This window comes from Euleptes europaea, chromosome 1 (genome assembly GCF_029931775.1).
Source record: "Euleptes europaea isolate rEulEur1 chromosome 1, rEulEur1.hap1, whole genome shotgun sequence".
Classification (NCBI taxonomy): Eukaryota; Metazoa; Chordata; class Lepidosauria; order Squamata; family Sphaerodactylidae; genus Euleptes; species Euleptes europaea.
In genome coordinates this window covers 58,777,200-58,793,950 of record NC_079312.1, presented here as the reverse complement: position 1 = coordinate 58,793,950, position 16,751 = coordinate 58,777,200, and the positions used below count along the sequence as shown (strand labels likewise).

General features: G+C 43.5%; 1 protein-coding gene across 1 annotated transcript in view; it reads left to right on the top strand.

Moving 5' to 3' along the window:
* LOC130475224 (collagen alpha-1(VII) chain-like) overlaps positions 1–16,751 on the top strand; it is a 32,447-nt gene that overhangs the window by 2,934 nt on the left and 12,762 nt on the right. The window contains exons 7-23 of the mRNA XM_056846974.1: positions 953–1,078; positions 2,292–2,363; positions 2,555–2,590; positions 3,193–3,252; positions 4,033–4,077; positions 4,167–4,202; positions 4,749–4,784; positions 5,295–5,351; positions 6,661–6,732; positions 7,447–7,518; positions 8,073–8,108; positions 8,191–8,271; positions 9,306–9,359; positions 13,139–13,192; positions 13,280–13,342; positions 13,822–13,884; positions 15,857–15,973. Coding sequence (XP_056702952.1) covers positions 953–1,078; positions 2,292–2,363; positions 2,555–2,590; positions 3,193–3,252; positions 4,033–4,077; positions 4,167–4,202; positions 4,749–4,784; positions 5,295–5,351; positions 6,661–6,732; positions 7,447–7,518; positions 8,073–8,108; positions 8,191–8,271; positions 9,306–9,359; positions 13,139–13,192; positions 13,280–13,342; positions 13,822–13,884; positions 15,857–15,973 — 1,080 coding nt within the window. The remainder of the gene's footprint in view (positions 1–952; positions 1,079–2,291; positions 2,364–2,554; positions 2,591–3,192; positions 3,253–4,032; positions 4,078–4,166; positions 4,203–4,748; positions 4,785–5,294; positions 5,352–6,660; positions 6,733–7,446; positions 7,519–8,072; positions 8,109–8,190; positions 8,272–9,305; positions 9,360–13,138; positions 13,193–13,279; positions 13,343–13,821; positions 13,885–15,856; positions 15,974–16,751) is intronic.

The following is a 16,751-nucleotide window of genomic DNA, read 5'->3' as shown; positions in this document are numbered from 1 at the left end:
CCTTGGCAGCATTTTAGCAAGAAAGTTATTAAAAAGAAAATGTCCACACACATAGTCTGTACAGCATTGGTCTGAACAAGGTTACAAACTAAAGGTGCATACACACATTCCTCTGTCCCTTCTCTGTAAACATGCCCTGATTGTTGTTATTCTAGGGTAGGTTCCTTATTTTTAAAGCTGCATCTTTCTATCAGTCATCCATTACCTGAAGTCTTTTTCTGGGCTGCTTGCTCTTTTTTAGCTCCAAGTTGTCACGGCGGTAATATAGATGGAGCCCCAGTGTGACAGCTCTTTCCTCCAAGTTATCCTCAAATGAAATCGCCCAAAATGGACCACGTTCTATTCCTGACGAGGAGTTATCCTGTTTGGCCACCCCCCTGTGGGTCATTCCTTCTCTTCCTTTCCTTCCCAGGAAGAGATACAACCTATGCAGCATTTGGCATCCCCCAGTCTCTGTCACCTCTCAGGTGTCACATTCCTGCCAGGCGGTGAAATGACCCTTTGACTGTTCTCTGTTAGGTAGAAGCATTTGCATAACCAAATTTAAGTACTCTGTTCCTGAGAGCACCATCGAAGGAATGGGGGTGCCTGAGAACAATTAACCACTCTCCTGTTCCCTGTCCTTGTACTAACAAAGGAACTTCTTAAAATGAATGTGGGATTTTTGTAGCTCCTTTCATAACTATATTGTAAGCCTAGGTTGTCCTGATCCTTTGTCAGTTTTGGCCAGATGAATAAGTTCTTTCAAAGACAATCATTTCATTCAGTACTATTGTCTAGGGGTATTGGAAAGGCTCAAAAAATGTAAATGTAATTTAGTTTCTTTGCAACTTCTTTTATGCATCAAAAGCGGAAGAGGTTCTCAAGTATTTGGAGTGGGGAAGAATGGAGCATTGCCTTTCAAGTTCCTGATTACTGGACCTGACATCATCTATTGTGGCTTCTATTACAGGGAGACCCTGGTTTACCTGGGCTACCAGGACCTCCAGGTTCAGCAGGTGTGGCAGGGACCCCAGGCCAGCCAGGCCTGAGAGGAGAAAATGGACAGACTGGCGCACCAGGGCCTCCAGGAGAGCGGGTAAGGGAAATGTTTATTTATTTACTGATTTGGAAAATGTATAGGCTTCCTCCTGCTTAAGATAGTTAATATCCATTACCATGCTACAAGCCCTTTTGTTGTCAGAGTAAATGAACAGTAGTATTCAGGAAACTCAAGGAACTATACCTACAATCCTAAAAACACTTTTATGTGAGTAGATTGAATAGATTGTATCTGATAAATTAGGTACACTCAGCCAAGTCAATGGACCTGATGTTTTTAGTTCAGCTATGGGGTCTATGACAGCAACCTGTGGACTCAAGCCCATTCAGGAATAGTGAGGGGCTGTGGCTCCATGGAAGAGCCTCTGCTTTGCATGCAGACGTTCCCAGGCTCAATCCCCTGCATCTGTAGTTTAAAAGATCAGGCAGTAGGTGATGTGAAAGATCTCTACCCAAGATTCTGGATAGCTGCTGCCTGTCTGAGTAGACAGTACTGATTTCGATAGACCTAATAATCTAATTGAGAGCCAGCATGGTGTAGTGGTTAAGAGCTGTGGACTATAATCTGGAGAATCAGGTTTGATTCCCCACTCCTCCACATGAAGCTTGCTGGGTGACATTGGGCCAGTCACAGTTCTCTCAGAACTCTCTCAGCCCACGTGGAGGCAGGCAATGGCCTTTTAAACCCTATAGGATCGCCATGTCAGCTGTGACTTGATGGCACACACACACACAATCATGTAATCAGACTATTTGTGGAAGAAGAGGACAGCCTGAACCCACCCAGTGTTTGAAGTGTGGTCCTTCTTTCAACTGTGCTTACCTTCAGAAGAATCTTTGTCTTTCTGCCTGCTTAACGTGTACAGTATTTTCCCTCCTTGTGTAGTGTTTTGCACTGGTCCTCTTTCCTCACAAGTCTAACAGTTATTTTTTCTGAGTGTTAATGTTCTTGTTAATGTTCCTTTGTTTCTTTTTCTGGGTTTATATGTTTATGTCATCAAATTTCAAAATGTTGGGCACACACCATGTTGTCACTGAACAGCAATGGAAGTCTTTGAACTAAAGAGGGGTAGGTACTCTCTCTTCAGGGACAGAAAGAGCTACCTATTTCCCACCTCCCTTTACCATGGGAGGAGTACCTAAGTGTAGCAAGATGTCTTCCTCGTCATCAAGTAAGATGGAACCTTCACAGGTAAGCCCAATGTTCCAGTGTCTGAATTAACTAGTAGTTGTTGTTTGGTTTGTACCAGGGTCTGATTGGCTTTCCTGGACGAGATGGCACTGCAGGAGCTCCAGGACCATCTGGACCACCAGGGCCAGCAGTAAGTACATGAGAATTCGGGATGTAACGTGAGGAAGTTTGCTTATATGGCTTAGTTAGCTGCAGCTTGTCTAAATCCCATCCCACATGTTATTGTGTTATCTGTTAATGTTCCTATGATGGTGTGACAATATTAGTCTTATTTTTCCTTGTCTCTTTCTTTTTCTTTCTTTCATCACTCCTTTACTGCAGGGTTCACAAGGCACCCCTGGCCTGAAAGGTGATAAGGTAGGCCCTGGTTTTGTCTTTTATAGAGGTAGCCTCCAGTAGCTCTAAAAGAGGAGTAGCTTATACCCCCTTGCTTGCCAGGCCCTCATGATGCCTTGAGCACAGAATTTTTCCTGGAAGTATTTTAAACATCTTGTTTCGTTGTTTTAAAACAGTGTCTAGCTACTGGAGTTAAAAGGCATGTCTGAAAATGTGCAGGAATTTTATTTGACTTCAGAGCCTCACTACATAAAATAGCGGAAAAAAGAGTTTTTTGTCCAACTACTTTGCATTGTTTTCTGAGCAAAATGGATGGGAGGCTATTTTTTCAATTGTTAACGAAATCATTGAAAAGAACATAGCTTTCATACCTTGTTATATTAAGTCATATTAGGCCTAAACATTTTTTATTGGTAAAGGGTCATTCTGATACAGAGTTTTTGGAACGTTGAGATATGTTAAAGTTTTGCCAAGTAGCTGATTCCATGAATTCACTGGGAAGATACAGCAAGTATCTGGATAGGAGCTGTCCATGTGGGGAGGGCGATATAGAATCAGTTTCCCCTGTCCTTAAGTAACATGACCAATGAAATATCACTTTTCTCACCTTTTCTGTTCCTTAGGGTGACACAGGTATTGGACTGCCAGGTTCTAGAGGTGAGCGAGGAGATCCAGGGCCACGGGTAAGCCTGAATCTGTTGCCTAGATATGGGGGAAGAGTGGTAGAAACAATGGCACCCTTTTTGTTGGCTGAGGTCAGGGCCACATTCCAGAGGCCAGCAGAGAAGGCCGTGAATGGGTTTGAGGCCTTTCCTGTGGCAGCCAGTCTAGTATCCTGTCATACCTGCTGCTGCCATTAGTGGGTGTGATGCAGGGGAGGAAGGGCCTGGGAAAGGACAGGCCAAGCCGTGTCTTAGTGGCTCAGCCTGGACCCAGCAGAGCCCAGCCTCACCAGAGAAGCTGGGGAGGGAAGGCATCTTGGGCAGCAGGTGGACCAGGGGTAGAGAGGTGCCCACTGACAGCTGGGGGTCTAGCACTGTGTACAGCATGTGTGTGTATCTATCTATAGCTATGTATGTATGTATGTAGGCATGCCAGTACTGTGCAGCATTGTATATGTTGAAGGAAGAGGCTGTAATACCATGTAGCCTTTCTTTACTGGAGCAGAAACCAAAAACTAATGTTCAGGATGATCTACAGATGAAGACCTAATCTGCCATTCCAGCTTATCTGTATAAGAAAATTATTACCAAAATGTGCAGAAACCCCACTTTGGTATCCCCCAAAGGTCTGCTTAGCTTAAATCTGACATGGTGTCTTATTGGCCATGGTAATCAGAATGGTAGGAAAATGCGAGAATCAGAATGGTATTGTGAGATTTTCGCAATAGTCTTGGACGGCTGCAGCCACTGCCCCCTGACTTTCCCTTAATTGGTCTAAATCAGTATTTTCCATTTTCTTAGGGTGAAGATGGGCGCCCAGGCACGGAGGGAGATCGGGGACCTCCGGTAAATACCTAACTCTCCTTTCTCTGCTCCCTCAAATCTGAGACTGGGCATTCATTGCCAATCTGAAGTGTCTCTTGTTTTCTCCTTAGGGACCTCCAGGAAACAGAGGGGAGAGAGGTGACAAAGTAAGCAATGTAACATGTGTGGGAACAGGAACACTGGAAAAGGAAGAGTAGGCTAATTTCCTTCTGAAGTGTTATCCATTGAAATATCAAATTGATAGTGATAAACCTGGTAATAAGGACAGATGGTGGGAGACAGCTAAACCAGGTGGTTTATTGATATTATCTGCTGAACGTCAACCTAGCAAAAGATGTCCTATCCAGCAGATCTTGACCTATGAGCAATTTCCTTTGATTCAGGATCAAGCACATCATTGCAACATGTCTCTTTTGCTTGTAGAGCTCATCTAGTTTTGACTTTTTTTAGCCAACATTCAGGGAACAGTGGATTCCCAGGAGTTCATCTGGCTCTCGTTTCCAGCTGAAGACTGTAATCCTATAAATTACTTAAGGCAGATCTGTGAAGTGCTGTTAATGATAAATAATAGAAATAAATAACCTCCAAAATGTGTTTATGGCATAAGTTTCTGAGGTGTTTAGAATGGTCTGGTTAGAATTCATTGAGTCCTAGATAGGCTTGTTTCTAACCTTCATACTTTCTTCTCCTAGGGAGATATTGGAACTGTAGGGCCAAAGGGAGACAAGGTAAGTATTCCATCAGTGAAAGGATCTTGATGACTGGTTTATGGTTACAAATACAGCCATACTGACACCTGAAGAGTTCCAAGGAAATTCTTCAAAGACAAAAATAATACTTTCCTACTAGCAGGAAAATAGGGCTTGATGCCATCCATTTGAGAAACTCCTGCAAAATGTACAGTACCCCTCAAATGCTTTGCTTGTAACAAATTGGTCTGTCCTTTATATTGTCTAGCATTTATTGTTCAGACTACAATGTATTTCCCAACTCCCAATATTGCCCTAATAATTCTTTAGCTGTGAAGCAGAGGAGTGCTGAACTGAGTGCTGGTTTGTACTTTGACTTTGCCATGTTAAAATGAAAAGCTTCCTTTAATGCTTTCTGGACTAAAACAATGATTGGTTGTACTCAGCATTAAATATCTTTGCCTGTGGATATGCCAATGGGATTGTAGGCTGCAGCCAAATGGAACGCTTCAATCATTGACTGGCTGCCCTATTCTTTCTCCATTATAGGGTGATACTACTGTTGTGGAAGGCCCACCAGGTGCTCGGGGGAACAAAGGGGAACCGGTAAATGTCATGGCTACATATAAAACCTAAATAAATTGTTTACTAAGTTACTTCCAAGTCTTGAGCAAGTGTGCTTTTAAGACCTTGTCCTTTTTTGTTTTGTTTTTTTTGGAAGTCATTTCAAAAGCCCGAAATTGTTCTATGCTTTAGGGGACAAAAGGTGTTTGTGGGGGGATGGGGGGTATAATTCATTCCAATAACAGATTTTAAAGCCAAAATAAAAAGCAGGTGAGAAAAAGAGAAAGGGATTCAGAAAAATTCCTTTTGTTTTCACTAAGGAAGGCTTACCTGTGATAGGCTGGTTTGGTGACCCAAACTGGGATTAGCTAGATGTCTAAAAATGTAAAATTGTTTAGATAGATGATTTATGGTAGCTGAGGGGAGAGATCTGGAAAAAAAAACCTCTAGAAAGAAGAAGCCCCAAGAATAATGTGTGTGGTATAGATACAAAATATCAAGTATATACAACACAGTCCTAAAGAGAGTTACTCAGGTTTAAGACCATTGAAATGAATGGGCTTAGACTGGAGTAACTGTCTTTAGGATTGCACTGTTAGTCATTGAGTAGCCATGAGAATATCTCCAAGTTGGGTATGGTAATTGTAGGGATAGTGATTATAGAGTAAGGCATGCCTTTTTCTTCAGATTCTTTTGTTGGTGGTATTGGTGATCCTTTCTTAGTGATGGTACAGTGGTTAAGAGCAGCGGACTCTGGAGAACAGAGGTTTGATTCCCCACTCCTCCACATGAGTGGCGGACTCTAATCTGGTGAACCAGGTTGGTTTCCCCACTGTTCCACACGAAGCCTGCTGGGTGACCTTGGGCTAGTCACAGTTCTCCCCGAACTCTCTCAGCCTCACCTACCTCACAAGGTGTCTGTTGTGGGGAGGGGAAGGGAAGGTGATTGTAAGCTGCTTTGAGACTCCTTAAAGGTAGAGAAAAGCAGGGTATAAAAACCAACACCACTACTACTTCTTTATAATGTGAAATTAGTTATAGCATTGAAAAATTACTTACATAACCAATAAAACTGTGTACTGTATCAATTGTGCTTAATAGCCTGGTACTATAGACGTTAATATTAAGTAAAGCAAACTCCAAATAAACTTGAGTGTATTTAGGGAAATTCAAGTGATGGCAGTTTCCATCAAAAATTCATTTGTCACGTTCTGCTTTTTCCTTGTAAGTACTTCTTCTTTTATGCTGAACACATACTTTTATATCTTTCACCCAACCCCAATATCATATAACATGTAATTATCTGACTTATTGTTGGCAATTTATTGACAGTTAACTCTTCTCTCAAAAGGGAGACCGTGGCCTAAAAGGGATGGAAGGAGAGAAAGGTGACAAAGGAGATCAAGGCATCTCTGGAGAAAAGGTAGCACAGCAGATGCCTGAGCAGCCGTTCACCACACTTTGGGTAGAGGTCGGGGTAGGTTACTTGCCTGCACTCCATGCACAAGGACCCAGTCAGAGAATCAGCTCAAGCCAAGTGCTAGAAGGCAAATCTTGCCTGCAGTGCTACCCTAGACTGGTCTGTTCTCTGTTCCTAAACACCAGGAACCCAAAATGGCAGCAGCAGAATGGGCTGGATAAAGCAGAGCTGAATCTGCATTGTTCTGAATAGGTAGAAAACATAGAGTTATGGGCTAGATACTGCTACAGATACAAATTATACTTCAGGGAAGTTTATTGTTCCCAAGTGTTGTTATGAAGTTTAGTCCAGTAAATAAAAAACCAGCAGCTGTCATTGTTGTCTGTAAACAGAATATAATGCATATATGGCACAGATAGGGTTAATATCACTGTAGCGGTTATGTAGGGATAATGTGTCCTGCACCAGTATCTGAGATACAACAGGATAGATAGAGCATGGAATCTTATCCTTTGTAAATAAGTATTGTTCTGAACTAGGAGTGAGTTATTGAAACTCATGAATCTGGTGTTGGCAGGTTTATCGTGGCTAGAGAGAGCTTTGTTTTCAGCTTGTAGTCTTGCTGAGTACTTTTTTGGTCCAACAACAGGAGTTAGGCAAGAATCGTTTCTTTCACTGTCACTCATACGCTTCAGTAACCAGTATTTTTACCTATAGGGAGTGAGAGGTGAGCAAGGTGAAAAGGGGTCATCAGGATTTCCAGGAGCACGAGGTCCTGGAGGGCAAAAGGTAAGAGATGATCAGATCAACCATGTCTATACATTCACCAACAAAGGTAACTGACAGAAACATAGTTAGACTATATACACCTGTCATTTCATTGATAGTCTTGGTCCTACATGGATCCTGGTACTTGTTCAATTTGATTCACGCTATTGGGGATTTAACTCAGCATGGTTTCAACCCATATCCATGCCTTCTTTCAATATTCACTGCGTACGGTTTGAAACTTGTACAAATGTTATCATTTTGGAATTGGTCATGTACCTGAAGAAATTCAGAACAGACAGGGCAGTAGAGTGGGAAACCCCATCCTTGCCACTCCCTTTCCACTCCTCGAAGACCTTGAAAGACCTTGACCAAGGCTGGTGAGCTATTTCACCATTCCATCTCTCTTGCTGCTAGGAAGTTGCAGCCTAATTTTAAAGGTGAAATGTTCTAATGTCCATTTGTAGCCTTTGCTTGTTGTGGTATACGTAGAAGGGACAGGCTTGTTCTGTAAAGTCTAGGGTATGTTCCTGTTTCACATCTCACCTTCTTATTGTGTGTTTGTCTTTACTCAGGGAGAAGTTGGTGAGTCAGGAGAGCCAGGAGAGCCGGTAAGAATTTGCTTTTTGTTGCTGTCTACTTCTATTTGTGCAAGTTGAACCCTGAGAATCACACTGCCTTATTGTCCTCCAGGGGCAACCCGGAAAGGATGGTATCCCAGGATCCAGAGGGGAGAAAGGAGACATGGGGCCAATTGGAATGCGAGGTTCAAAGGTGGCATAGTATACTTTGCTTTCTTTTGTGTTTAGTTGTATGATCTTGAGAGCCCTTCCAGGCTGGGGTGTGCATGAATTTCATACCAAAGCAGAGGAAGATGATCCCACTGACTAACGCCTTTTAGATACTTGGGAGCTGTCAAAAGGGAAATGCAGGCTTTGTACTTTTAGGAAGGGTTTTTTGAGGGGGGTCTTCATAAAGCCTCTCTTGAGGTTGCGTGTATTCTCAAGAAAAGGTCTAATGATTTAGCTTTGATCAGTTGAATTTCTCCCACTTAGCATTAAAGTTGCCATGTAAAGCCTGTATCTGAAAGAGGTGTGGAAGATTAGTATAAAGATCCCACCCTGGATAATGCAGAAAATATTATGTGATGGTATGGCACAATTGATAAAACTTTGAATTGGTTGAGGGAGATCTACATTCAGATACCATGTAAGTTATTGGAAGGCCTTGACAAATTCACTTTCCTTCAAACTTGCCAACTTACTACTTCACAGTCCCTGGGCATCACGTTGATGGGCTTTGCACCTGTGCAACTGTTGAATTGAAAACTTCTAGAGCTAGTGTTTAGGCATAAAACCCTCCTCCCCCCAGACACATAGATTGGACAGCATCTGCCTAAAGGGGAGGAGTTGCTCCTTTCTGCTCAGTTCTCTTTTGTCTGCTGCAGGAGCTGGGTCATTTGGAAACTTCTCCGAGAAAACTCTTTCTTTAGAGTCGGTTAGTTGTGTTCTGTATATTGATAGTACACAGTTCATGAAAATAGTTACTACAGTGTAAATAGCTGTTCTTAGTGTTATATATAGACTTGTAGATAGCTGGTGAGACCACTACAATTATCTGTGGAAGGGATGCATTGCATACAGGTGTAGAGCCCAGTCATTGTGAATTCATTGAGGACAACTCAAGGAACAACAGTTACAGGAAAGGTTTTCATATGGTGGGTTGAGGCTAAAATGGCAAAACACTGTGTATTCTGAAAAGCACTATAGAAATAAAGACTAAATTTGGGTGGTGATTTCTTATTGTAGGGGGATCGAGGAATGAAAGGAGCCTGTGGCCAGGATGGAGATAAGGGGGAGAAGGTAAGTGCCAGAGATTCTCTTTCATCCCTTTTCCATTACAAGATGTGGCAGTAAATCCTTCCTTTGTAATTCTTTCATGAAAAAGAGAAACTCAACAACACAGGTTCAGTTAGGCAATAAGTCTTAGGTGGTTAGAGACCTAGGCATGTTGTCTTACGGGGTTAAACTCCAGATGACAGTTACAAGGTTACAGTGAAAACAACAGATAATTCTAACAACTATCCAACATTTTCCTACTCTTGCTATATTATCTATGTTGCTACTCTTCATTTACTGGAACGTTCTGTGAGAAGGAACGCCTGACTATTAATTATGACAAAACAAAAGTAATGGCTTTTGGCAATCGCCCTAATTATAGGAGGTGGAGCATAAATGGCCATAGGTTGGAACAGGTAACCCAATTCAAATATATTGGAACGACAATCCAGGCATCTGGCTCCAAGCTAGCCCATAATACCTATGTTGCCAATTTAGGGGAAAGATCAGCCCGTTCAATAATAAATTTTCTTCGGACCAAAGGGGCACACTATATTCCAGCAGCCCTTAAACTTTTTCAGGCGAAAACCCTAGCACAAATGTTATATGGAACACAACTCGACTCTCCACCCTCATGTCTTATTCCAGTGGAACGAGTGCAATCCAAGTTTCTTAGAGCTGCCCTGCAATTGCCAAGATGTGTATCAAATGCTATGATCCGTTTAGAAACTGGCATAATGAAGGTAGAGGCAAGGGTAGTCTTGTCCTCGCTTTATCTATGGCTGAAAATTAATTTCAACCCCAAGGGTCTTCTTCCACTGATTCTTTGTGATACCTTTAGGTCTAAGTGGATAATAGCCATTGAAGACAAACTAAATAAACTGGGTTTTACCCCCATAGCACTACTCCAGTTAGGGTGGGATCAAGCTAAGTCAACTATAAACCAAAGAGTTAAAGATATTGAGCGACAAATAGATCTAGCAAGAGCGCCCATATTTATGGCTCCCCCCCACTCCAAATTTATCCTTGCACCGGCAGCCTATCTCTGTTACCTAGAGATAAACAAATATAGGAGGGCTTTTACCTTGGCTAGGTGCGCAGCCTTACCCTCTGCTATGTTAGAGGGGAAATTCAAGAAGATACCCAGGGCAGAGAGACTATGCCCCTGTAAATCCGGGAATTTAGAAACCACTGAACATGTTCTCCTGAACTGTAACTATTACACTATACCCCACTCTAAGTTTATTGAGCCCCTCATACTGAGAATGGGACCCGTCAGGGAAAGAGAAAAGTTAGAAAAGCTCCTACAAGGAGATAATCCCTCAATCACCTCTCAGGTAGCAATATTTTGTACGGCTGCAATGACAATTCATTGCCACAGAGTACTCTCTTAGTCCAAATGGCAGATGTAACTCAGATGTTATTTATTTTTAATTTTTTAAGTGACTTAAGACTTGGACTGTAAACCTTTGTCGGTAAGACCATTTTAGTCCATGTATCTTGTTTTATCTGGCCAAGGGCCGCAAATAAACTATCTGTCTATCTACTCTCATTTACCTTCCTTTCTCTATCTTGAGAGATGGGAAGCCAGAGCCACGCCTGGCTTGACAAGTCATATCTCAACCAACTAATTAAAATGGCTTTCAGGCGACTGCCTCCAGGGTTTCCACAGCAACAGAGTCCTCCCTCAGGGGTTCACCTAGTCAGTAGGTCAAGAACCCTGTGATTCTCTGGCTATACATAGCCAGGCCTTGGCCCCAAAAGTCCTGGGTGAAAGACCAATACAAGACAACTTGTCTGCCATGCTCATGTTAGAAGCAGAAGGTTCTAATTTTTAGATCAAAAGCAAGTTGTGCAGGGAAGGGGAGCTGAATCCTTCCTCCCCCAACCTCCCCTCTGTCTGTCACTCAAGGCACTTTTCTTTCAATCCAGCTCTGAAATCAGAAAAGTATGGGAAGCAACAGAACACTGGGAATTAAGGAGGGAGAACAACATTTGGGCTTCACCTCAGTCTTCTGTTTTATACGTGAATGGAGAAGACACACGAACAACACATGTGACTACCCTGTCACATGTCTTTTAGCCATTTTTATTAAAAGTAGTTTGAAATCAGGAAGGTGCTATCTCTTGATAAATTTGAGTTACTTCATGGTCTCAGAGCATCACATTGATGGGCTTTGTGCCTGCACAGAGCTCTGACTTGGAAACTTCTAGGTGCAAAAATCCTCTCCTCTCAGAGGCACTTTGATTCTGCATCCGCAGGGGAGGGGTAACATCTCACTTGGTTCCTTTTCGTCTGCTTCCGTAGTACCAGCATACTTCCTGTGACACCCACTGCAGCCTGTCAGGCAAATTCAGCAGCTGGTACAGCCTTATGGCGGCATCCACTGTGATAGTGTGATTTGCCAGGCGGAGACATCTGCAGTATAGGATCAGTTGCAACTTCCGACCATTGCGAGACTTGCAGGAAAAACTGGTCACCTGGTGGAGTCACCCTCATCACCTACACTTGTAAAGCCCTTTTACGTCTTCATCACCATAAGTCATCCTCCAAACTGATGCCTCTCAGTGGAGATGGGCCACACAGTGTGGCAGGCATACCATCAGCCAAACCTAGTCACCACAGGAGAGACAATTCTGCAGGAACCATGTGGAGCTCCTGACGGTGTACAAATCACTTTGCGCCTTTCTCCCCAGACTGCAGGGGAAAGCAGTACAAGTGGCCACAGACAACAAAGCCACAAAGTAATACATCTCCCAGATGCACTGCCTCTGCTGCTCTAAACTATCTGGCTTGCTACCTGTGGGAGAGATGTATTAAGCATGATGAATAATACCAGAGGGATAGCTGTGTTCGTCTGTGGTAGAAACATAAAAAAGAAGTCTAGTGGCACCTTAAAGACTAACATTTATTTCAGCATGAGCTTTCAGGAGTCAGAGCTCACTTCTTCAGATGCAGTATTAAAGGAAATAATTTTACCCAAACTGCCATCGATGTTGCCAGCAAGGACACCTTAGCAGATATATTAAGTCACAAGGGAATAGTTGCCCATGAATTGTCCCTCAATAAAATGTACCTGCAACCAGTCTTCAGATGCTAGAGCACTCCAGAGGCAGACCTCTTCACCTTGCGAAGCATCATGAAGCACCAGATATTCTGTACCACATAAAGACTCATATTGCCCTCTGAGCAATGTTTTCCTTCAGTGCCTGGATAAGGTGCCAGTTCTGTGTATTCCCTCCAGACCCTCCTACCCTCAGGGTCATCAGGAATGTAGAAAGAGATGAGTGCTCTCTTCTCCCAGATGCACTGTAATCCAGCACCATGTAGATCTATTTGCTAGTCTTCAGCCATCAGTGTGATGCACAGAGACAAAAAGAAGAAGTAATAAAACAGGTTGCTTACCTTAACTGTTGTTCTTCAATTGATAATTTGTGTATTCACATGACCCTGCAATGAGCACATTTAACTTACCGTGGAATATCTTTTGGGGAAGAACTGAGTGGGAAGATGCAACTCTTTCTCCTTGGACATGCATAATCAAGCCTGTGCCTCTGAGTAGAGAGGATTTTTGCACCTAAAAGCTAGCTCCAAAAGTTTCCAAACTGAAGCACAGGAGCAAAACCCATCAGTGCAAATTTACAGATGACCACTCAAAGACCAATAGTCACAAGTAAGCAATCTATTTTTTTTGTCAAACATCAGAGAGGGAAACAGTCCCTCAGCTCAAGTGTTTATGAACCAAGTACAAAGGTTCTGTCTTTATCTCTCTCTAATATACCTTTCCTTGCTTCTGTTCCAGGGAGAACCAGGCCTGTCAGGTCGAATGGGGCTTCCCGGGAGGAAGGGTGAGCCCGTAAGTGTTCACATCATATGCCAATTAGGCTGTATAATTGGAAATGTGTTTGGACTGGAAAGCCTACCTTCTGATTTGTTTTCCTAGGGGGAAACGGGCATGTCTGGAACCCCAGGAATCCCTGGGAAAGAAGGCCTCATAGGACCCAAGGTATGGAGTTCAGATACACTAATATGGGTCCAAGAGTTAGGTCACTAATGCTACATAAAAGATAACAGCTTAATGATGTCTGTGCCTTTGTCTAAATTGATAAGAATAAGCAGTTAGCACAATGCTGCGCAGTATGACACTGATACGATATGGAAATAATAGATGTAGAATGTGCACTTTGCACATCCCTTGTTTTGAAACTCTGGGTCTAACAGCCAAATCTTAACAGCAGGGTTTTCAGCTCAGCACTGCCAGTATTTTTTTTCTCATTGACCTATGACCATGGAAGGAGATGGTTCTATTTTTCTTCATTGCCTCTTGGTGACAGCCACTAGACCACAGGGGCATGTTGTGCTTATTTTATCTGCACCACTGAAGCTCCCTAGCAGTGCTTCTGTCTTTATGAAATGTTATTGGTACAGTCCACAGAGGCTAAAAATGCACTTGACATGCTTTACTGTGTTGGTTTTTTTTCCTAGGGTGACAGGGGATTTGATGGGCAGCAAGGCTCCAAAGGAGACCAAGGAGAGAAAGGGGACAGGGTGAGTTATTCTTGGGGTCTTCCAGCTTCAGCAGGGTCACGGCCAGGATCAAACTGCTGGGGAGTTCTATAGCTTTCCCTTGTGACTCTTCTTTCCTTTGGCACATTATGTGATGTTATCCCACATGCAATTATCTGTCGACGGAGGAGGATATCCTGGTGGGTTACTCATCCCGCTCACTCCTCAGGCTGGACTATGTAAATTAGACATAGTTCTCATCCCTTCTGGTGGTATGAAGTCTGGCCTAGTTCCTGTCTCGCCTGCTTTGCTTCTATTTTTAATGAAATAATGATATTTTAATAATAATACTGTTGAAAGCAAGCATGGTATAGCTGAGTGCTGGACTAGGATCTAAAAGACCCAGGTTCAGAACCAAGGTCTTCTCTGAAGCTTGCTGGGTGACCCTGGGCAGTAGCTTTTTCTCAGCCTAACCTACCTCACAGGGTGGTTGTTATGAAGATAAAATGGAATAGGGGAGAACTAAGTGGTAAGGTGCTTTAGGTTCCTCATTTTGGAGAAACACAAGATAAATTTTGCATCCGAAAAAGGGCAGGAAGTACACATGTTAAGCAGTTTTTAGACCAGTGACTTATAGATGCTCATTAATTGCTCACCAAAGCTAGGTGTTTAAGTGTCCTAAATCACCCAAACACGGACTCATCCAGCCAGTTGGAGACTTGGTAATCATCTTAGTTCCAGAACAAAACTTCCTATGCCGACAGGAAGACTAGTTTGCAGTATCCAGGTCAGGAATGTGACACAGTAGTGCCAACCACTGCCACCACTGACATGGAAACAAGTTTAATGCCCTGCTGAAAATCCATAGGTAGGATTAGAGTTGTGACATGCACACTTAACACATCAACCCCTGGAAGCTTCGAAGGGAGGGGGGAAACTGTGGAAACTGAAAGTGATGTCACAGCATTAGTGCACTCTAGGAATTTCTCAAAATCTCTGAATTGCTGTAGATAATTGGAAAATTCCTAGAGCATCACACAACACCGTTTTCTTCCCTCATAATTTTTGCTTCTGCTGCTCCATCAGGCTGCAGTGGGAGTCCAGAAAACGCACCCCCCCAGGCCCTATAAAGACTTCAGGCTCCTTTACATGCTGTCTCTTTCACTGTTATGCTGACATCAGATGACATCATCCTGGTTCTCACGTATGGCCTTATACTCTTCCTCCAGCCCAGCGCATATTGCAAATCCAGAAGCTACCCTCTGCCCCATTTTTGCCCTTCAGTACAGGATGCTGGCAATCACACAGTTCATTATATAGAAGTATATGTGTTTAATGGGGAAAGTCAAACAAAATAATTATTGCACATACAATAAAAATCCACAAATGACATCATCCTTAAAGGTAATCAAACACTGTATACTAATAATAAAAAACTAGCTGTGCCTTGCAATTTTCTATATAGACATGTACTAGCTTTGTGGCAGAACAGTTCCACTCTGACCTACGGGCTCTATTATGTCCTGCCATCCATGCCATCTGGGTACCAGTGGCTGTCCAGGGTCTCCATGCAGTGTATGCCACCCCCAACACCCAGAGAGGCTTTTCTCTCCCTCTGTCGGTTCAACCACTGCCACCACCTGGCCTTTGTCGGAATTGGCCACATTGGTTAAAGTGTCTGAAAACTGCTGCTCTGAAAAGTATATTTTGCAAATGATCTTGTAATTTCCTGCCTTAGATATTTCCTCTTTTTAATAAAAGGGAATAATTGGGAGGGAGTCCAGTGCTACTAACTGCTGCCGAGAATTGCAATTAAACAGGGACCCACCAATAAGAACACAATTTAAACAGTTCTGAAGGAAGAAAATCCTGTTGTTGAATGAGAACTCTTACAGTCCAGGTCAGGACAACAGAATATTGACCCAGAACAGGAGCAAGACAGTCGGTCTGAATGCTGTTCAGGGGCAGTACTATTATGTCAGGATCATACCTAATGCTATTTTTCTTTCTGTAGGGTGCACCAGGCGCTATTGGCTCCCCAGGGCCCAGAGGCAGTGAGGGACCTCCAGGCCCCCCTGGGCCCCCTGGAAGCATTGGTCCAAAAGGCCCAGAAGGCATTCAAGGACAGAAGGTCAGTACCAATCTTTTGACTTTTTGACCATTTCTCTCAGGGTCTGTTACTAATTGTTGTAAGAGAACACGGAGCCATGCTCTGCTCAGTCCCCTGGGGGAAAACATCTCTGTCCAGTTGCCTCTTGAATGTAACAGGATAGCAGCTACTGAGTTTGAGTCTCAACAGAAGGCCACTCTGCACAAGGCGTGTCTTTGTTTTCTAGATCTAGTGACGGGGAGCCTCCTGAGACAGAGGGCATTATCGCACCATGTCTGGGAAACATGTGGAAAACACCTAAAGAGCGATGGTGCTCGGCAATTTGCTATTCCCCCACACACACACTTCTGCCAGTTCTGAGCGCACCTCCAATGAAACAGCGCTCCCAAGAGATAAGGGGGCGTGGAGGAGCACCGCCTAATCGTGACGTTGCTTGGGTTCCCCTCCACCACCCCTCTCGTCATGTCAATGCGCCTGCGCGGTATCATCAGTGCATCCGGACGATAGGGCAATGAGCTCACATTTTCCCCTACGGCAGGGAAACCCTAATCACAACCAATGCAGGCATTCCCCCCCCCCAAATAAACCAAAATGAGCAGTTCCTTGCACAGAGCTGATCACAGAGCTGCCGTCTTTGCGGGCGTTGGTGCAACGATGTTGCATTTTATTGCTGGGACAAGCGGGAGAAAGATAAAAAAACAGGCACGGAGAAACTTTGTGCCGGCACTGGAGAGCCCTGACTTTTGTGTGTGTGCGCGCGGGCGGGCACTCTCTCTATTCCTCAGTCTCTCTCCCTTCC